Genomic DNA, 22,862 nt, shown 5'->3' on the forward strand with positions numbered 1-22,862 from the left:
TCAGTACACAAGCATATGCATTTGGATATCACAATTTAAAATTAAATGCCATAGATTTACAGAGAAAAATATTAAACTGCTAATGCTGTGGGGCAGGTTCTTGCCAGATACTGCTAAGTAGTTGTATGCTGACAACAGACTAGGAAATGAATGGATAAATAAAAAAAGCTGACGCCTATTTTTAAGAAATACATTTAACATATAAAAATACCTTAATATTTTTACAAATGCAGCTACATATGTTCAGCAACATCAATAATAAAATACAGGTAAAAGGTAGAGTTGAATGTTTATTTATTATTAGTAAATAACTAATCAGGACTTGTTCCTGAAAAACCACCCACTTTTGTTACACTTGGGAGTACAACGGCTCTATAATTGGAGTAAAAAGATTTCCATTAATCTTTCAGGACCTTGCAAATATATAAACTATGCTAACGACTTCCATAGGGTCACATTATCAAAACTGAGAAGAGTAATACTGTATCGATTAAAAGGACCTTTATAAAACTAAAATCATGCATTCAGAAACATACTGCTATCCTGATAATAATGAAACTTGCATTAAAATCGTGAGGCAAACCGAAATATTAATATTGCTTTACCTCTCCGCAGGAATTCTGTTTGTAGCTACTGTGTTTGGAAACTTGTTTGTGATCATCACCGTCTCTCATTTCAGGGAGCTTCACACTCCTACTAACTTACTTATCCTTTCGCTTGCTGTGGCAGATTTTCTAAGCGGTTTTCTTATTCTGCCGTTTCAGTTTATTGAACTAATAGAGGATTGCTGGTACTTTGGTGATGCATTTTGTCCTTACTATCAAATATATTTATATTTTTTACTTTTTGTTTCTGTTTTAAATTTGTTAAGTATATCATTTGACCGCTACTTTGCTGTGTGTAATCCATTTTTTTACAGCAGATATGTAACAAATTCAGTGGCAGGTACATGTATTATTTTCATATGGTTGTTAGCATTTTTCTATTCATATGCATTTGTTATTCATACTGGAGGTTTTATTGTAACCAACTTGTGTGTGGGTGTGTGCAGATTTTATCATTATACTGACTGGTGGATGATACATTATGCACTGACGTTTTTATTGCCTATGATGATTATAATTTGTTTGTATTCAGTAATATTTGTAACAGCGAGAAGACATGTAAAAGCTATCAACTGTATGATGCAAGAAACAAAATTGGCAGACAGCAAAAATAAACCATTGTCTAAACCATCTGAAAGGAAAGCTGCTAAAACCCTAGGAATAGTAATAATAGCTTATATCGTCTTCTGTTCACCTGGCTTTCTGTTCATTCTAGTTCAAATATTTATCAATTTCAATTTCGAAGACTTACTATCTGTGCAGTTAGCACTGACTTATTTATTAACAATGAATTGCTGCATTGATCCAATTATTTATGCTTTGTTCTATCCTTGGTTCAGGAAATCTTTAAAAACGATGGTGACATTAGGAATATTTAATCATCACTAATGCCTAATCTTATGTTAGATTAATTTTTAGACATACACGATTTGTATTTCTCATAGATTTCATTGTTTTCATTTAATTGTAAAATATAAGATAGTTATTTACCTTATCTGTGATATAAGGGTTTATTTTGACTTTTTCTTTATAAAACAGGCACTTTTTCTGTGAATAATGATTTTTGTCTTAATAGATACAGTGCCTATAAAAAGTATTCACTATTCATGTCTTATTGGTTTACAACAGTGAATCACTGTGAATTTAGATTTGACTTTTTTGATAGTGATCATCAGGAAAAGGTTCCTGAATGTCAAAGACAATTCCTCTCGAGTATTAATACACTGCACCAATAAATAAATAAAAGCAAACGCTACAAATTGGTTTAAATGTATTACAGTTAATACTGGACATTAAAACTGTTCTTTCAAAGCCCATTTCAGTATAGCTTTGGCTGTAAGTTGGAGTTTGTTCACTTACGAAGATAAATCTTCAAGTTCGCAGTTCTCACGCAAACTACAGTAGGTCTTCCTCGAGTATTTCCCGATATTTCTCCGTATCCTTTTTTATCTCCTATACCCTCACCCAGGGACCGCAGCAGAGCGTCATGCTGCCACCACCTTGCTTCATGGTGGGGGTGGTGTGAATGTAGTATTCATTTCTCATGGAACAATTTTCAAATCGCTTTTTTTTAATGAAATGGACAATGGTAATAATGCGTTGCAGAGCTGTATTCCGTTGTATTCTGCACTTAAAACCACCATAGGATGTACCCATACACAGTCATTCCACTTTAGCTCAATATTCTTTATTCGATGTTTCCCTATAACGCCTTTTTTCATAATACAAATTGAGTAAAAGACACATTACACAAAAAGCACCTACAGTATTTTGAAAGCTGCTATAGTTGTTCAGTATTGTGCTGTGCCGCCTGGCTGCACCGCAGCTCTTTTCTCCCCGCCGCGCATGTGCGCAGCACCGGCTGCAGCGTCCAGACTTTCTGATTCCCCTGCAGCTCGCCTCGTGCTGTTGTTCAAGGGTGTACAACGCCATAGGGCAGCCGGTTGCCTTTATCACTAAATATCTGCTTAATTGAGGACAATTATTTCAATAAAGTGTCTAAAAGTAATACAACTTAAAAGGTAGTCAGATCCATTATATTTTGTGTTATGATTGAAATGTATTCTGATCCGCCTGATAGGGAAACCTTTCCCTCACATAAGAGCGGTTATGCTAATATGCAGAAACGGTCCCATTAATGACTTCATAGACAGTTTTTTTATCAGGTAATTGGTGAACGAACTGTTTTATATCTTGGAGAAATCACTGGTTGATGTTTATATAGATGTTTAGAGAGTTTTAGTAATATTTGGAAAACTTATTTTAGTGATGCATTTTAAGTGCTGTTGCCTTGCAATTTGGAGTTTATTATGTGGAGTTTCTCCCCCATGTCCGCTTAAATTTCCTATACGGATGCTCCGGTTTATGCCTAAAGACTTGCAGGTTATGTGAATTGGCATTGCCAAGATGGCTCTAGCAGGTGGTTGTCTTCACCTAACAATGGATTGACGCCTAGTATTGTTCCTGCCTTGTGCCTGATGATTCCTGGGATAGGCTCTCTAGCTCATGACAAGCCTTTTTAACATGCATTTGGTCTTTTCTGGATACGAAATTTCAAAAGGCTGATATCGTTTATATTCGATTTCATCATTTTCAAGATCGATGCCACCTTTTCAAAGTCTGATAGCGAATGTACTACTCGCCTACTCTTCAATTTCTTGGCACGACATGTGACACAACGTTTACGTTTGCAAATCTATAGGTCGACACATGAGAAAGAAACATATTGGGTATATGTTTGTACTTAATGTCATTTAAAGAAATAGTACTAAAGAATTAGTTTTTAAATGGTGATAAATGTTTTTAACAAGTGCACGTCGTAGAGAATTATCAATCAAACGGAGTGTTTTCAGCAAACTATTATTTACAGAAACTGTAAGGCTGAGTTTAGGATTATTTATTATAAGGAATGCATATATTTTTACTCAACTGCTTGTTTCTACACGTGTGCGTGTAGAAACAAAATCATTCACCCATTCCTGGAATAAAAACACCTTTGTCTTCGTATTTTAAACATGCTGTAACAATACCTTCAGAGAAACGTTTCAGGCAGAATTAAATATGTTGTTCTTTGATCTCTTTTTGTAAGAAGTAATCTGTAACTGTAAACTGCCTGTGCAATAGGCTTCATTCTAGGTGGTGGACAACTGCGCCTTTAATTGAAGTAGTACAGCAACTTTAAAATGATTGGTTGAAGTGACAGTCTGTTTTGGACACTTTGAAAACGGCACTGGATATCAAACGTAGAAATGCTAAATTGATACATTTGTAATTACTGATATCAAAATTCAAAATGCTGATATCAAATATTAAAAACTTCGATATCAAATTTCAAAAAGGTGATGTCAGTTTTGAAAATGAGGATATTATATATATCTACCCTTTTAAATTTCATATCCAGAAAAATGATTCAAAGCTAAAACGTCCTGCCATATACTGTACATCGGTAATCTGATCGTGAGCCCCACGCGCAGTGTGTGATCTGCGAAGGTGCCGATCAAATCACTTCCGATATTTTTATGTGTGTTTTGTACTTTGATGACCTGCTGCATTATGTTTAACCCTTTAATCATCATTCTACCACCCACATAATTAGCCAGTCCTCAGACATTACAACTCTGGATACACGGCGCGCCTCTACATCGATGTGTACTTTAGAAAAAAAAAAACCTTTCGCCGCCACTCAGGCTCATCATGGACGGTGTGCCAAGCACAAGCGGACCAGGAACAAAGCAGCTGCGGCACGTGAACATCTGGGCAGCACTGAAGATACTCAAGATCCTTTAAGGGCAACTCTCCAGCGATCGTCACAGAGAGGCTAATTCAATTCATCAGTCTCTCGCACAACCCCCGCGTAATTACAATATTGTTGCGACTAAGAAGGGTGAGACTCAAAAACTGGTGCTTGAAACGTGATGCTTCAAAGATGATGAAAACCAGAAGTGAACAGAACAGCAAAAAACATCCCTAGTCCTCTGTTCTTTATTTATATTGTACATAATGTTTAAAACATAACCTGACATGAATTGTGATCACATTCAACAATACTCTATAATATTGTGACGTCTTGTAATTAATGTTTAGAATGTTTTCTATTTACTTTATTTAGGAGAGGCTCTGGGTCGTCTGTGACTTCATAGAAAGACAGAAGATGCGTGTGCAGGAGGGGAGGAGACAGGAACGAAGGCGGTGTGTGAGCACGTGTGTGTATGGATGGGGAGATGGAAGAAGGAAGCCTCGAAAGTGAACAGAGAAAGTGATTAGAAAGAGCAGTGTACGAAAATGGGTAATGACAAAATAGTGAAATTTCGTTGTTTTAGTTTTATTTTCCATAATCCCAGTACTTTTTTTTTAAATTCTGTAATGTAGGACAGTTTTATGTAGGAAATAAGGAAGTTGGAGACAGTAGCTTAACAGTTCTTTTAATTAATTCATTTCGGACTCCTACACCAATATTAATCCTATCGCCGACTCCTACTAGCCATAATATGTTCAGTCTACCAACAAACAAGCTACATCAGCCTGGGAATGACTTTATCACTAAGTCAGCAGAACATTGAAATGAGCAGCTTTATTCCACTTTCTGCACACTTTACTGTGTTGTAGATTTACTTTTAACTGGACAATATTTGCCTTTACTGCCCATCAGTTTACACTCAATAATCCATATGACAAAGTGAAAACATATTTTCAGAGGTTTGCAAATTCATTAACAATCAAAAACTGAAATCTCTCATTCATACAGGTATTCAGACCTTTAATTCAGTAAATTCTAGAAGTCCCTTTGGCAGCAATTACAGAATTCAGCATTTTCATATAATTCTCTACAAGCGTTGCACACCTGGATTTGTGCACTTTATCCCATTATTCCTGGCAGATCCTCTCATGTTTCATTAGACTGAATGGGAAGCATCTGTAAACTACCATGTCTGGGTCTCTCCACAGATGTTCTATGAGGTTTAAGTATGGGCTTTGGCTGGGCTACTCAAGGACAAAGCCACTTCAGCCTTGTCTTGGCTGTATGTTATGTGTCATTGTTGTGCTGAAAAGTTGTGTGCACCCTTGAATAGGACCTCTCCGTATTTGGCTGCATTCATCATTGCCGCAATTCAAACCAGTTGTCTGTCCCTTCTGCTGACTAGCAACCCCCTATAGCTGCCACCACCACGTTTCACAGTACAGATGGAATTAGGCAAATGATGAGCAGTGCCGGGTCTTTGCCTGACATAGTACCTGGAGTTCTGCCAAATGAGTTCAATTTTTGTCTCAACAGACAGAATCTTTTTCCCATGCTGCTAGAGTCCTTTAAATGCCAGTTGGAAAATTTTAATGAGGCTGCTGTCATTTACTCAAGAGTGCTGCTGAGATGGTTGTCTTTCCAATCGGTTCTCCCATCTTGGCCAACTACTTTTGTGTTAAAACTATTGGTTTCTTGGTTACCTCCCTGAGGGCCTCATTGCCTGAGTGCTCAGTTGGCCAAACACCCAACTCTAGAAAGAGTCCTGGTGGTCCCATACGTCTTCCAATTCACATCTACTTGTGTTGGGGCCACTGTGCCAACTCAAAATCAGCTTTCAATGAAACATCTGATGTTTAAGAGTAGAAACACAATTATTACCCTAATGAACTGCAAGGTTTTGGAGGCCACAAGTCCAAGCAAATAATTTGTGTTGCTTCCAAAATCCTTTCAGTTCCAAAGGCCACTGTTTTAGCACTAACAGAATATCCAGTAAGAAGTGCAGCTACCAATTATTTTACATTCATCTTGTTGTTAAATCACTACCAATATTGATGGAAACAACTTGGCTTAGATCTCACAATAAATGTTGAAATACAGTAAAATATAATTTATTGCCAAATATGTATGAATAACTAACCTCCCATTTTTCTGGGCATGCAGGCTTTCATACTCATGATGTGCTAGAAATTTTATGTCTGTCTGGAATTTTAGGTGAGTTATGATAAACTAACAATACTCATATCATATCCTTATATGTACTAAAAGCTCAAAATGATCAGCTATGAACTTTATTGTTCTCGAAGAAGGATGTTAAGATATAATTCTACTAACAACTGCACAGGTATTGCCAATCAAGACAGTAGGTGCATGTGAACCCAGACCCTGCATTTGAAGAAATCTAAATACTGAGTGAAAATAAATTAAAAAATTAAAAATGATGGAAAAATAAAGCCTATTAGACTTGCTGAAAATTTAACTATTTTGTATATTTCTGATGAGTATTTTATATTTATTTCTTATCGTTATACAGTATAGCTGTGTAAGACTGTGCTGTAAAAAGCCCAGGGTCCTAGAAACTATTGAAATCATCAGAAAAAAAATTGAAATGTAGAGATGTCAGGTAATTGAAAGAACTACTCTGGGCATCTCTCTCCTAGGAGGATTCATTTTGCTGACATACTCACCTCACTTGAGAGTAGTATAAGCCAGGGGGTTTCTGTCAAAATGTCAAAAAATGATTGAAGACTTAAGCCACGCCCCTTTGGACTAGTGTCATTAAGTCACGCCCCTTTTGATGGATGTCTGACCCTTCCTTGAACCCACTCCCACCCCCCACCCACCTGTTTGCCCCAGGAAACTGTCAAGAGCAGACTTGATGGATGTCTGCCCCCCTCCTTCACCCCGGCCCACCCCCTCTCCGGAGGACAAGTCCAGGCATGTTGAGGCCGAACCCTCGACATGTCCGTGCAAGTTTCTATCCAGACCCTGCCGTCCACACCACCACGTCCCCAGGCATGAAGGTCCTGCCTCTGCCTCCAGCCCCGGTCAGGCAGCCCCTGATGACGGCCCCTTCCACTTCCTTGACAACTTCTCCCGAGGACATGCCCACACACACACATGTTCCAGCCGGTCCGATCTGCCTTATAGCTGTTCCTGCCTCTACTGCTTATTTAAAATATCTATCTAACCTTTGCTTTATCACTTGTAAACTGCTTTTATCTAAGTCAAGCCGCCTTCTCCATCTCACAGACAGTCTCTACGTTGAAAAAGCCTTTACTTCACACCGCTGGGTTCACGAAGCCCACAGAAATACATGCTGTCCGGCTCTCTCTGTCTACACCGAGACTCTCGGAGCAGGCAGAAACCCCTGCGCACGCTCGCCCTCAAGTACGAGCTGTCCAGGGCCTGAGTTCTGCACAGGCGCAAAATGTCCAGGGCCTATAGCTGTAAGATGATGGGTGTCACGCTGGGGCCCTGCGAGATCGAATGCAAACAACAGGGGGCAAGCTCACCCCATGAGGGCTGACTGTTTGTGAAAGCCCAGACCTTCTGACTATGATATGTAAAGGTTGTACTTAACTTTTAAAGTTAAGGGATTTTAAAAATCACACACACAGTTAAATAATAGGCAGCAGGAATCTTTTAAAACACGTTTGAGACGTATAAAAATCTATCCTTGGTTTTATAATTGAATTATATCTAAAACAAGCCCTTTTCCATCCCATTTTAAATATAGTTTGATATAAGCCTTGTAAAAATCACACAGACGTATGCAACAGTTCCCTTTTAAATTACGTATAAAAAGCTATCCTTGGGTTTATAATTTGTATATTTTAAAAAGCCCTGTTCCATCCAAGTTAGATTACCTTAAACACATTGGACCGCTGGGGATAGAGAAAGGCATTTTAAAATACTCCTTGGCAACAACAAAACCATTGGGAGCGATTCACAGCTCAGAGGCGCCTGTTGAGTTCCCTGGATCAGGCCAGATCATGATCTTTAAACCTATGTCAGATCATTCAGGGTTCAGTGTGAAAAATGGCCTCACCTTGTGACATACAGATACTAAAAGAAATCAACGGCTTACAAAGGTTACTTTTAAAAAAATATTGGACTTTTCGGCGTCCGGTCAAAGGCTGTGATGTGAACTGGACATCGGACAATACATGGATGTCCAGTTAAAATGCTTGTCACGCATCTGCTATCGCAAATCACCGTAATCCCTTCCAAAATACCGCTCTTTTCTCTATAAATTGAGTTGTGTCGGGAACACACCCTCAAAACCCTGCTTGCCTTTCAGAAAGACAAGATGAATTTCAGCCGTGACGGTGCGTTTTCACATAATTCTTAATGATTTCTAGTATTTATGGCTAGGACTAAATGAAATATATTTATCATTCATACAGACTATTCTGCAGAGAACCGTGTCTCACATGATCATGGTAATCCCTATTCATGATTCTTATACGCGTTAAATGATTATGTTTTTAAAACGGTGGGGTGAAACCTTAGCGATTGGCTCAATCCTTATATATATATTTTTTTTTCTTAGAACTGTACATCTGAGCAGACTCGGAAAACGGTAAGACCCTTTTTAAAAATGATAAATGTTTAAATATTCGCATGAAGTTTGGGAATGTTTGCATGTGCTTGCGCGTGGGCATGTGTAAGCGCACATGATCAGTTGTAACCTTTTGATATGGACATTTTCTATCTGTCTGTACCGTTCATGAAAGAGTTTGATGAAGGGTCATGTGTGAGTGAATATTTGAGTATAATTATGGCTGTATAATGGAAAAGGTACAGTGATAAAGTTTGTTTTAAAAACGAATGGTGAATCCTTTAATTTTTTGTTTTTATTAGAGGGCTATATTCCTATAGAGTCTCCGATTCATTATGCGGAAGCAGGTAAGAACCTTTTTTTTTAAAATACTCTGTTTACAACGTGTGTGTGTGTGTTTGTGTGTGTGCGCGAGCTTGGGAGCGCTCGGGCATAAGCGTTTTCACTCATTCATTTTGCTAAATGTAATTATTTTAATAACACCTAGTAGACACAAAGTCCGGGTGACTTTTAGATGTATCAAGCTTTGGAAGCAGGGCTTGTTATTTTAAAGAGCGTATGCCTTTTGTTTTTTTAGACGATAACCCTTTACAGAGTGAATCAGTTTCTCAAAGGGTTTTCCCCGGGCTGCCCAACAGCAGTACAGTAATCCCTACTTCGCGGTTCACTTTTCATGGATTCACAACTTTGTGGGTTTTTAAATACAAGGGATTGCCCGCCTATCACGGAAGTTATGTTCCAGTCCCATCAGCAACAGGAGAAAATCCGCGATATAGAAAGACCATATAAATAAACATTTTTATAGTTTAAGCCTTAAAATACCCATCCCACATGCTTTAAACACATGTAAACTTATAAAACACACTTTGTTAACACATATGATATGTGGATGTCGGGCTAAGGATATGAGTAACATCTCACTATTATAAAACATTTTAACTTCACGCAAGACAAGACAGTGAGACAGGAAAATAGGTGCTGTACAGGCTTTTAAATTATTGACACGCAGAGCGACCAGCAGCACAAAGCCAGCACAAAGTCCACTTCTCCTTAGCGTTCATTCAGCTCCCCACCCCCTTGACAATGCGAAGTGGCAGGAGCGTACTGCCCCTCCGGGGAGCAGAGTTTGAGCGAACGTGCGTTCAGCCCTCACACACCCCCACTCCTCCTCCTCCTTCCGAACGCACAGAGCGACAAGCAGGCATTTTTGCAGAAGCAGCACAAAGTCAATTTCTGCTCAGCGTGAATTCAGCTGCCCCTCTTCACAAAGCGAGTGCAGACACATCGACGTCTGATCGCTGCGTGCAGTGTGCAGTGTTGGTCTGCGGTGTTTAAGAATGTAGAAAGTGTTTAAGAGCATAGGAAGTGTTTATAAGAGTGTGGGAAAGGTTAACAAGTGAGTGAGAAAGGTTTATAAGAGTGTGGGAAGGGTTTATAAAGCCTTAAAATATGTATAAATAATAAAATAAATATAGGTCGCTACTTCGCGGATTTTCACCTATCGCGGGGGGCTCTGGAACGTAACCCCCGCGATAGGTGAGAGATGACTGTAAGTGTCATTTTAGATTTCAGTTTACCGAAGAAACGTAGGAGGCATACAGAAATCCAGATTTTGTGAAAAGAGGTCTTTAACTGAGAAGTTCATACTTTATTTCCAGGTCTCAATCCCCCGGGTATTTTAACGCAAGTGTTGGACGGATCAGAAAATCTAGCCCTGTACCATAACTGGCAGAATCTACAAACACCACCACTCTCTGGGAGCAGCGTTCAGCATTCTCCGGCGCCCTCTGAGGGCGGAGTTCAGCATTCTCTGCCGCCCTCTGAGCTCAGCTTTAATTCCAATCTCTTGCAGTCTTCTCCACTATCACCGACGCCCTCTAATTCTAGCCGGTGACCCCCTTTGCCGGCAACGCTTCACTCTGACCATGGATCTCGGCATAGAATTCGCTATTCACCCCGATATTCCCTTCGTCCTCACCACCAGCGGAGACATCGAGAAAGACTGGAGCAGCTGACTGAACAACTTCACCGATTACTGGTGCAATTTGTAGAATTAGAGGCTCCTGTGTACAACTCCATACCCGAAATGTGTTTATACTTGATGTATATGTATGCTTTTTACATTGCTCTAACCCATAATTAAAGGCTAGGGTTTATATTATTTTTTTCATGAAAAATAACATTGATTGCAAATTATTATTATTATTATTATTATTATTATTATTATTATTATTATTATTATTATTATTATTATTATTATTATTATATTCTGAGTTCATAATTGTAACCTTTGCTTAAATTTAGGTCATGCCTGGAAGCAGCTCTAGCGGCAGCAGCGTCACCGGCAGTGACAGCAGCGGCAGTGATACAGAGAGTGTGTGTGAATATTCTGGAGGGCGTAAAGGTAGGAAAAGACTGACCAGTGAAAGCCTGAGACTATTAAAAGAGATGTCTGATAACCTAGAATATTCTATAAAGCCCCCTAAAATCCCCACCCCTCCGCGATCTCCTCAAATTGTTCAATCACCACACCCAGTGACACATCTGATCGACAATTTTGACCTCATTAATAATTCGCGCCAGGTTCTAAATTCTAATGAAATAGCCGTAGTTAATGCTCTGCTGGATCTTTTGAAGAATACCTCTTCTGAGGCCAGAACGTCTTCAGGCCCTTCACAACAACCTAATACTCTAGACACGAATGTAAAAACCCTACAATCTTCTGCCTCGGGGATGTCAGGGTCCTCATGCTCCTCCGGCGCAATTAGATCCCCACTGTCAGCGATATAGTAATACAGCCTTCTACCTCAGGGTGCAGCAAGGTCCATCTTCAGCACTCGTCTGCTGATGACTTATCAGGGTCGGATAATTCAACTCCCCAGACAGGATCCGGAGTGACTATTCCGTCCGTGGTAAACTCGACTCTTGAAGCCAACTCTCCACAACCATCTGCCTCGCATCAGCACTCGCCTGCTGATGACTTAACAGGGTCGGATAATTCAACTCCTCAGACAGGCTCTGAAGTGACTAATTCATCTGGGGTAAACTTGAGTCTTGAAGCCAACTCTCTACAGCCATCTTCCTCATATACGGACAATCCTTCATCTCCAGACCCGTCAGTAAGCTCCCCACAGCCCTACACTTCTAGATTAAATAATTTGTCTATAACGGAGCGTCCAAAATTTAACAATATCAAGATTAGACATGACTTCAATTTTTCTGAGACCTACACACTTGATTCATTCACTGAAGTGAATATTAGACAGTCACTGAAGCAAATTTTCATTAGATTCTTTCATGATCATTCTACAAACGTGACAGTGTTTGCGTCGACACTTGTGAGATTTTGACTCTGCATTCACAATGTATCTCCGTTTGCAGAGAGGGCAGACTTTATGGATGTCGCAGATACTTTCAGACCTGAGCGTCTTTTCATTCAATTTGCGCGTTTTGTGGAGTTTGAAGCAAAACCTTCATTCCAAGAGATTGGAATTAAAGCTGAACTCAGAGGGCGCCGGAGAATGCTGAACACGGCTCTCAGAGGGCGCCGGTGAACGCTGAATGCCGCTCTCAGAGGGTGCCGGAGAATGCTGAACGCTGCTCCCAGAGAGCGGTGGTGTTAGTAGATTCTGCCAGTTATGGTACAGGGATAGATTTTCTGATCCGTCCAACACTTGCGTTAAAATACCCGGAGGATTGAGACCTGGAAATAAAGTATGAACTTCTCAGTTAAAGACCTCTTTTCACAAAATCTGGATATCTGTATGCCTCCTACGTTTCTTCGGTAAACTGAAATCTAAAATGACACTTACTGCTGTTGGGCAGCCCGGGGAAAACCCTTTGAGAAACTGATTCACTCTGTAAAGGGTTATCGTCTAAAAAAAACAAAAGGCATATGCTCTTTAAAATAACAAGTCCCGCTTCCAAAGCTTGCCGCGGTTCATACAAAATGCATACTCTCTTTAAACAAGCAATCCACACACACACACACTCTCACATACGCGCACACACACACGCACGTGCACGCACAGCTCATGCGTTAAACCCTGCACGTTCTATTACACGGCGCACCTTTTCATGCACGATTCATTCCGATAGAAGCGGGTCCATATAAAAATTCTATTTTACGGTAGCTAGACAGACTCTCGCCCTTAATAGGTTATTTGTAAATACCCGAAGCACTTTAACAAAGCGGCCATTTTTCACACTGAACCCCGAATGATCTGACATAGGTTTTAAGATCATGATCTGGCCTGATCCAGGGGACTCAACAGGCGCCTCTGAGCTGTGAATCGCTCCCAATGGTTTTGGTTTTGCCAAGGAGTGTTTTAAAACGCCTTTCTCTATCCCCAGAGGTCTGATGTGTTTAAGGCAATCTAACTTGGATGGAACAGGGCTTTTTAAAATATACAAATTATAAACCCAAGGATAGCTTTTTATACATCTCAAACATGTTTTAAAAGATCCCTGCTGCCTATTATTTAACTATGTGTATGATTTTTAAAATCCCTTAACTTTAAAAGTTAAGTACAACCTTTACATATCATGGTCAGAAGGTCTGGGCTCTCACAAACAGTCAGCCCTCAGGGGGGTAGGGGGTGTGAGCTTGCCCTCCGTTGGTTGCATGCGATTTCGCAGGGCCTTCCCCCAACGTGACACCCATCATCTTACAGCTGCGCAGAACTCAGGCCCTGGACAGCTCATACTCGAGGGCGGGCACGCGCAGGGGTTTCTGCCTGCTCCGAGAGTCTCGGTGTAGACAGAGAGAGCCGGACAGCATGTATTTCTGTGGGCTTCATGCACCCAGCGGTGTGAAGTAAAGGCTTTTTCAATGTAGAGACTGTCTGTGAGATGGAGAAGGCGGCTTGACTTAGATAAAAGCGGTTTACAAGTGATAAAGCAAAGGTTAGATAGATATTTTAAATAATAGATAGATAGATACAGAGGGTTCTTACCCGAAGCAGTAGAAGCAGGAATGGCTATAAGGCAGATCGGACTGGCTGGAACATGTATGTGTGTGGGCATGTCCTCGGGAGAAGTGGTCAAGGAAGTGGAAGGGGCCGTCATCAGGGGTTGCCTGACCGGGGCTGGAGGCAGAGGCAGGACCTTCATGCCTGGGGACATGGTGGTGTGGACGGCAGGGTCTGGATAGAAACTTGCACGGACATGTCGAGGGTCCGGCCGCAACATGCCTGGACTTGTCCTCGGGAGGGGGCAGGGGCGGGGTGAAGGAGGGGGGCAGACATCCATCAAGTCTGCTCTTGACAGTTTCCTGGGGCAAACAGGTGGGTGGGGGGTGGGAGTGGGTTCAAGGAAGGGACAGACATCCATCAAATGGGTCTTGACAGTTTTCCTGGGGAAAACAGGATGTGGGGGCCGGTTCAAGGAAGGGACAGACATCCATCAAATGGATCTTGACAGTTTCCTGGGGAAAACAGGATGTGGGGGTGGGTTCAAGGAAGGATCAGACATCCATCAAAAGGGGGGTGGGGCTTAATTATGTTGATCCAAAGGGGGCGGGGTTTAAGTCATCAATCATTTTTTGACATTTTGACAGAAACCCCCTTGCTTATACTACTCTTGTGTATTAGCGGCGGGAGGAAAAGTAAAAGGGATACCATTTTGCTGATATTAGCAGCTAAGTGACTTTGGCTTTCTTCGGAGGTTTTGTTTTGCTGACGTGCTGGCCTCGCTTGTGTTATTAGCGGCTAAGTGAGCTTTCTTTTTCCTTGGAGGTGGAACCCTTACCCCGATTCCACCTTTCACTTCCAGGCCGGACAGACACACACACTTCCATGCGTAGGCGTTTATATATAAGATAATGGCTATAGCTATATATAGGCTTAGGGGGGTTTTTTAGCCGCAGTGTCAGGGTCCCCCTTTAGATTTAGAATAAACAAGACAATGGCAATAATATAACACACAAACTAAATAAAATGCTTAACAACATTACAATACTTAAAAAACCAGATAACAATAAAAAATGAAAAATATTAAATTACAGAACTTAACAAATACACAGAAAATAGTTAAAAAAACATCAACAAAAACAAAATAAGCTGTTAAACAGAACACAGAGTAAGGATAGAGCCCTGGCTAAACCATACCAACATTCAATATATCACAAAAAAAAGTATTTCAGAAACAGAATTGGCCAATGAATAACGCATAACTAGCAATGACTGTTAGTGGCATTCTACCACTCTTCTCCTTTTCTTATTCAAAATGGATTATAATAACTCCTGAGATTAAATTTAGTTACATTTATGAATCTTATCATTTAATTAAGTGATTATTTTTTATAGCATTTTTTTCAATTTGCAAGAATCATTACATTCTGTATGAAGAAAATTCCCACCTCAAGCTTTCTGGTGGCCTTATTAACTTAATTTGTAAATTTTCTTTTAGCCTCAGCCATAAATCATTGACACAGTCATATTCTCTGTGTGACAGTAAAATCAATGAATATGTATGTGATGGAAACAAGTTAACCTGAAAAACAGGTGACTGGATGGATATTAAGCACTTTTTATGATATTTAGACCCTAAGTAATTAATTCGTACCTATGCCAGGTAAATATTAAATTATATTTTAAAAGTCAACAGAATCCTACAATCAACTGTAGTATCTCACTTTGAATAACAAAGGAAGTAATACAGCATTGACCAGTACCGTCAATTTATAAATTAAACTGTTAGGCTGCAAGCAGGATGCGCCTATTTGTTTTTCTTCAATTTTGCACAACTGGAAACGGCAAGTCCCATGCCACCAGTAGAAACATAGTTTTTTCACTATACTTCTTTTTTTTCCTTTCATAAATGTTTTTTGCTACTTTATATGTTGATGTACAGTACTTGGTTTTATAGAAATTTCTTTAGAAGCTTTTCTTTCTAACTGTCTGTCATTCAGTCTTTGCTTGTGTTAAGGCTAAATCAATAATATCATTAAGAGATTTGCCAAAATTGTGGCTAGCAAAATCGTCCTTTATCATATTGATTTTAAGTAATAATTCCAAAGTCACTCTCCCCAGTTGTGATTGTTTCAAATGAGACTAAATATTTGTTAAAGGATGAATGTTCTTGTTTGATGTCCAATAATCTATTAATATTCACTTTTTGCGTAATGAGTTTAGCAATGATTTTGGAAATCAAAAAAACACCAAAAGTAAAGTAAATGGGATAGCTGAAATCATAACGAGTAGATGTCCATTTCACTGGCTGCTCATCCAGGAGAGATATAATAAATGGCAATCTGTAACAGAAGTATCAGACTATAGGTCAAAAAACAGTCTGCATTGATTAATAAAGCCACTGTACTTTTTGGAATAACTCACAAATCTGTTAGACATGCAAGACTTGCAAGAACCACCTGAAGCACCTAAAGGGGAGCTGTTACTAGTGCATCTACCTTTTGATGCATATGACGAAATTTCAATACCATTTCCTTGATAAAGTGTTTGGTAATACCTGTTTGTGTTTTTGCTTTTGCTCTATATTCCCAAACACCTTTATTTCAGAATCATTTATTTTAAACAGTGCACAATTATGTTCTGGGAAGATAATTAAGACAAATATTAGAATTGTGATCGGCAAATGCAAAGAACCCAAAATCAGGTATGCCAGAAGCGTCACATGGAAACAACCACAAAGCTTCATTATCGACATTTAGAGTTCCTTGTCTAAAATTAGACAAAACAGTGGCACCTATGACAAACAAAATGGTGGAGAAATGGTAAATAAAAATTACTTTAAAAATAAAAATATTTGGAAAATGGTAAAAATAAATAAGACATAAAATAGAAACTAAATTCTTCAAAACTCATAATCATTACCATGGGCTTCTTTTTTATACATATGAAGTGTGGACCTCTGTGTCTCTGTATTGATTACTGAGAAGTGAATTGCCATAAAAAACAAATATCCCATTCCTCTCATTTCAGAAATATTAAATTAAATCATAGGCTCTTTCATTATCACAAAGTTAGTTTTCTGCCTCCTCTTCTCTCCTGACCTCCAACGTCAAAAGAAAGCACCTTCTCTGAGAGACCAGGAGCTGCTACATGTTGAGCGGCTGCATTGTTGTCAATGTGTGAATCATCTGTGAAGAAAACCAGGGTGTCAATGTCCCAAACCCCCAAAACGAACACACAATGAGTCCCGGGTTCAAATAAAGGATGGTTTTTATTCAGCACAATACCTTCACTGTAACACAAGCACAGATTTTCTCGCTCCACGATTCAGCTCTCACCACCGCACTACTCTCCTCCAGTCGTGTGCTGCTTTCTGTCTTCCCAGCTCCGAGTCGCCTGGAAAAGGGAGTGTGTTCCCTTTTATTATGGACCCGGGAGTACTTCCAGTGTCAGGGTGACTCCCGGGTCATGTAAAAGTCCATTATAACAGAGCTTGTCTCCTTGTAGTGCCCTCTTGCGGTGCTCAGTGACCTCAGCAGGGCTGCTCTGCCAGACTACATTTCCTGGCATACCCTGTTGGCTTCCCACTGGGCACTGATATCCAGGGCCGCTGCCATCTAGCATTCTTGGGGATTGAGAAACCCCCAGCAATAATATATTTTTTTCAGTGGCCTTTTGGCTCTTCCTTCCGGGTCTGATCCTTTCTACTCCCTGGCTGGGATGCATATCTGCCAGTTAGGAACTTCCTGTCTGGGTAAGGAATCATCCCCTATTCTGGCCGGGATACCCGTCCAGTCCATGTGGCATCTACACATCCTATGGCGTAAACTAAAAGCTGCAGTAGTTTAGTAATTTTGGATAAACGCAGCTACAGTTCACAAACTAGACATTCTTGTCCTGAAATGTTAACATTGATTTAGGACTCACATCGTCATAGCCTTGACCCAGACTTTCACCTGACTACTCTTTGACTGTCCCTTTAGTGCACTCATTTAAAATTTCAAAAAATTCCCCCTTTTTTTTCTCCCGTTGGGACTGTAACAAAAACTCTTAAAGTGATTTAGTTAGTGACAGTTACTTATTAATATTTATGACAAATTCAACAGTGAGTCATGTCAGCAAAAACAAATGATGCATAGTAGTTTTGTACAGTGCTCTGTTAAAGAATCTTATTTTGAATGTGTGGTCTTGAGTCACAGGAGTTTCTGTTTCTTTGGTAGGACCAGTTTGGATAGACCCGTTCAACTTAATGCTTTTTTTCTTCTTCTTTTCTTTAAATTCTTTGTTCCTGGTTCTTGCACAATGCTTATCGCTAGTAAATGAAGTCCTGTATTTATTGATACTAGTAACGCTCAATATCAAAGGGAAGCTGGAGGAAGAATACAGAAAAAGAGAAGAAATACAACTGCAATTACCAAGAAGACATCAACTACCTTACTGCTTAAGAGTAAGCTGTAGATATGCTTCTAGTTTTATTTCATGCTCTTGCATGCCTCCCCGATGGGTAAATACAAGACTGACATTTGGTATGGTAGTGAATATTTCAAGGGAAAAACAAGCATTATACTTTGCAAACAGAATAAAACAGCTGCAATAGATTGCATAATAGTATATCTATTTTTGTGAAGTAAAAGTTTAGCATACATCAGTACACAAACATATGCATTTGGATATCACAACTTAAAATTAAATGCCATAGATTTACAGAGAAAAATATGAAACTGCTAATGCTGTGGGGCAGGTTATTGCCAGATACTGCTAAATAGATGTACGCTGGCAACAGACTAGGAAATGAATGGATAAATTAAAAAAAGCTGATGTCTATTTTTAAGGAATACATTTAACATATAAAAATACTTTAATATTTTTACAAATGCAGTACATATGTTCAGCAACATCAATAATAAAATACAGGTAAAAAGTAGAGTTGAATGTTTATTTATTATTAGTAAATAACTAATCAGGACTTGTTCCTGAAAAACAAACCACTTCTGTTACACTTGGGAGTACAACGGCTCTGTAATTGGAGTAAAAAGATTTCCATTAATCTTTCAGGATCTTGCAAATATATAAACTATGCTAACGACTTTCAGAGGGTCACATTATCAAAACTGAGAAGAGTAATACTGTATCGATTAAAAGGAACTTTATAAAACTAAAATCATGGATTCAGAACCATACTGCTATCCTGATAATAATGAAACTTGCATTAAAATTGTGAGGCAAACCGAAATATTAATAGTACTTTACCTGTCCGCAGGAATTCTGTTTGTAGCTACTGTGTTTGGAAACTTGTTTGTGATCATCACTGTCTCTCATTTCAGGGAGCTTCACACTCCTACTAACTTACTTATCCTTTCGCTTGCTGTGGCAGATTTCCTAGGCGGTTTTCTTATTCTGCCTTTTCAGTTTATTGAAATAATAGAGAATTGCTGGTACTTTGGTGATGCATTTTGTCCTTACTTTCAAACATATTTCTATTTTTTACTTTTTGTTTCTGTTTTAAATTTGTTAAGCATATCATTTGACCGCTACTTTGCTGTGTGTAATCCATTTTTTTACAGCAGATATGTAACAAATTCAGTGGCAGGTACATGTATCATTTTCATATGGTTGTTAGCATTTTTTTATTCATATGCATTTGTTATTCATAAAGGTTTTGTTGTAACCTTCTTGTGTGTGGGTATGTGCAGATTTTATCATTCTTTATACTGGTGGATAATACATCATGTACTGACGTTTTTATTGCCTATGATGATTATAATTTGTTTGTATTCAGTAATATTTGTTACAGCAAGAAGACACGTAAAAGCTATCAACTGTATGATGCAAGAGACAAAATCTGCAGACAGCAAAAATAAACCATTGTCTAAAGCATCTGAAATAAAAGCTGCTAAAACCCTAGGAATAGTGATAATAGCTTATATCGTTCTCTGTTCACCTGGCTTTATGTTTTTTCTAGTTCAAATATTTTTCAAAACCAATTTAAAAGATTTACCAACTGTGCAGTTAGTTGTGAGTTATTTAATAGCACTGAATTTCTGCATTGATCCAATTATTTATGCTTTGTTCTATCCTTGGTTCAGAAAATCTTTAAAAATGATGGTGACATTAGAAATATTTAATCAACACTAATGTCTAACTTATATAAAATAAATTTTAGACATTCTCATAGATTTCATTGTTTTTCTTTAATTGTAAAACTTAAGATAGTCATTTACCTTATCTGTGATATAAGGGTTTTCTTTGACTTTTTACTTTTTCTTAACAAAACAGGCACTTTTTCCGTGAATAATGATCTTTGTCTTATAGATACAGTGCCTATAGAAAGTATCCACCTTTTGGACTTTTTCATGTTCTATTGTTTTACAGCAGTGAATCACTGTGAATTTAGATTTGATGTTTTTGACAATGATCATCAGGAAACGTTTCCTGAATGTCAAAGACAATTCCCCTTTTTGATTAATACACTGTACTAATACATAAATAAAAGCAAACGCTACGAATTGGTTTAAATGTATTGCAGTTAATACTCGGTATTAAAACTGTTTTTTCAAAGCACATTCCAGTATAGTTTGGCTGTATGTTGGAGTTTGTTGACTTACGAAGATAATTCTTCAAGTTCGCGGTTCTCATGCAGACTACAGTATGCCTTTCTGGTGTATTTCCCGATATTTCTCCGCATCTTTTTTTTCTCCTATACCCTTGCAATCCTTCCAGGGACCGCAGCAGAGCGTGATGCTGCCACCACCTTGCTTCATGGTGGGGGTGGTGTGAATTCAGTATTCACTTATCATGGAACAATTTTCAAATCTTTTTTTTTTATTATTATTATTAAATGGACAATGGTAATAATGCGTTGCAGAGCTGGTATTCCGTCGTATTCTGCAGGATGTACCTATATACAGTCATTAAGCTTTATCACAATATCTCAATGTTTCCCTATAACGCCTTTTTTAATTATACAAACTGACTTAAACGCATATTACACGCAAAGCTCATATTTTAAAAGCCGCTATAGTTGCTCAGTATTGCGCTGTGCCGCCTGGCTGCACCGCAGCTATTTCCTCTCCGCCGCGCATGTGCACACCACCGGCCACAGCGTCGCCTTCTGATTCCCCTGCAACTCGGCTCGTGCTATTGTTCAAGTGTGTGCAACACCGCGGGGCAGTGGCTGCCTTTATCACTAAATATCTGCTTAATCGTGGACAATTACTGCAATAAGGTGTCTAAAATTAAAGCAACTAAAAAGGTGGCCAGATTCATTATATTTAGTGTTGTCATAGAAACGTATTCTGATCTGCTTGTTCGGAAAACCTTCCCTACACCAAAGAGCGTTTATGCTAATGTACAGAAACGGTCCCATTAATGACTTCATAGACAGTTTATCAGGTAATTGGTGAACAAACTGTTTTATATCTTGTAGAAATCACTCGCTGATGTTTATATAGATGTTTACAGAGTTTTAGTAATATTTAGAAAAAATATTTTAGTGATGCCTTTTAAGTTCTGTTGCCTTGCAATGCGGAAACGGGGGTTCGCATCCCAGTTGCTCCTTATGTGGAGTTTCTCCGCATGTCCGCTTAAGTTTCCTATACGGATACTCAGGTTTATGTCTAAAGACTTGCAGGTTAAGTGAATTGGCATTGCCAAAATTGCTCTAGCATGTGGGTGTCTTCACCTAACGCTGACTAGCGCCTAGAATTGCCTGATGGTTCCTGGGATTGGTTCTAGCTCATGACAAGCCGTTTTAACATTCATTCGGCCTTTTCTAGATACAACATTTCAAAAGGCAGATGTTTATATTCGATTTCATCATTTTCATAATTGATACCACCTTTTCAAAGTCAGGTATCGAATGTACTACTCGCTTCCTCTTCAACATGACAACGACACAACAATGTTTACATTTGCAAATCCAGCACTGAGAAAGATATTGGGTATATGTTTGTACTTAAATGTCATTTAATACTGAAGAATTAGTGTTTAAATGGAGATACAGTAGATGTTTTTAACAAGGGCATCTCGTAGTGAAATTATCAATCAAACTGACTGTTTTCAGCAAACTATTATTTACAGAAACTGCAAGACTGGGTTTATGATTATTTATTATAAGGAATGCATTTAATTTTACTCAAATGTTTACTGTGCGTGTAGAAACAAAATCATTCACCCATTCCTGGAATAAAAACACCTTTGTCTGCGTTATTTTGAAGATGCTGTAACAGAGAAACGTTGCAGACAGAATTAAAAAGGATTTTGTTCTTTGATCTCTTTTTATAAGAAGTAATCTGTAACTGTAAAGTGCCTGTGCAATAGGCTAGGTGCAACTTTAATATAATTAGTTGAGGTGACAGTCTGTCTTGGAAACTTTGAAAACTGCACTCGATATCAAACGTAGAAATGCTAAATTAATACATTTCTAATTTCTGATATCAAAATTCAAAATGCTGATATCCCGGGTCCTCCCTGTGTGGAGTTTGCATGTTCTCCCCGTGTCTGTGTGGGTTTTCTCCGGGTGCTACGGTTTCCTCCCACGGTCCAAAGACATGCAGGTTAGCTGCATTGCCGATCATCAATTGTCCCAAGTGTGTGTGTGTGTGTGTGTGTGTGTGTGTGTCCTGCGGTGGGTTGGCGCCCTGCCTGGGATTTGTTCCTGCCTTGCGCCCTGTGCTGGCTGGGATAGGCTCCAGCAGACCCCCATGACCCTGTGTTAGGATATAGCGGGTTGGAAAATGGATGGATGGATGATATCAAATATTGAAAACTTCGATATCAAAGTTCAAAATGGTAATGGAAGTTTTGAAAATGATTATGTCATACATCTACCCTTTTAAATTTCCTATCTAGAAAAAATGATTAAAAGCTAAAACGGCTTGCCATTTACTGTGCATTGGCAACCTCATCGTGAGCCCCACACGCAGTGCGTATAGGAAGGTGCGGATGTCTGTCCTGTACTTTGTTGACCTGTTGCGTGTTTTTATTAACCCTTTAATCGTTCTACCACACATGTAACCAGCCAGTCCTCGGACTTTGCAACCCTTTAT

General features: G+C 39.0%; 1 protein-coding gene across 1 annotated transcript; it reads left to right on the forward strand.

Annotated features, from left to right (window-relative positions):
• The first annotated feature begins 466 nt into the window (after positions 1-466).
• LOC127526955 (trace amine-associated receptor 13c-like) lies at positions 467-19,957 on the forward strand. Its single transcript, XM_051924199.1, has 2 exons — positions 467-1,014; positions 19,472-19,957. The coding sequence occupies exons 1-2, from the start codon at positions 519-521 to the stop codon at positions 19,948-19,950; spliced, it is 975 nt and encodes a 324-aa protein (XP_051780159.1). The 5' UTR covers positions 467-518; the 3' UTR covers positions 19,951-19,957.
• The last annotated feature ends 2,905 nt before the right edge of the window (positions 19,958-22,862 follow it).

This window comes from Erpetoichthys calabaricus, chromosome 3, assembly GCF_900747795.2.
Source record: "Erpetoichthys calabaricus chromosome 3, fErpCal1.3, whole genome shotgun sequence".
Lineage (NCBI taxonomy): Eukaryota > Metazoa > Chordata > Cladistia > Polypteriformes > Polypteridae > Erpetoichthys > Erpetoichthys calabaricus.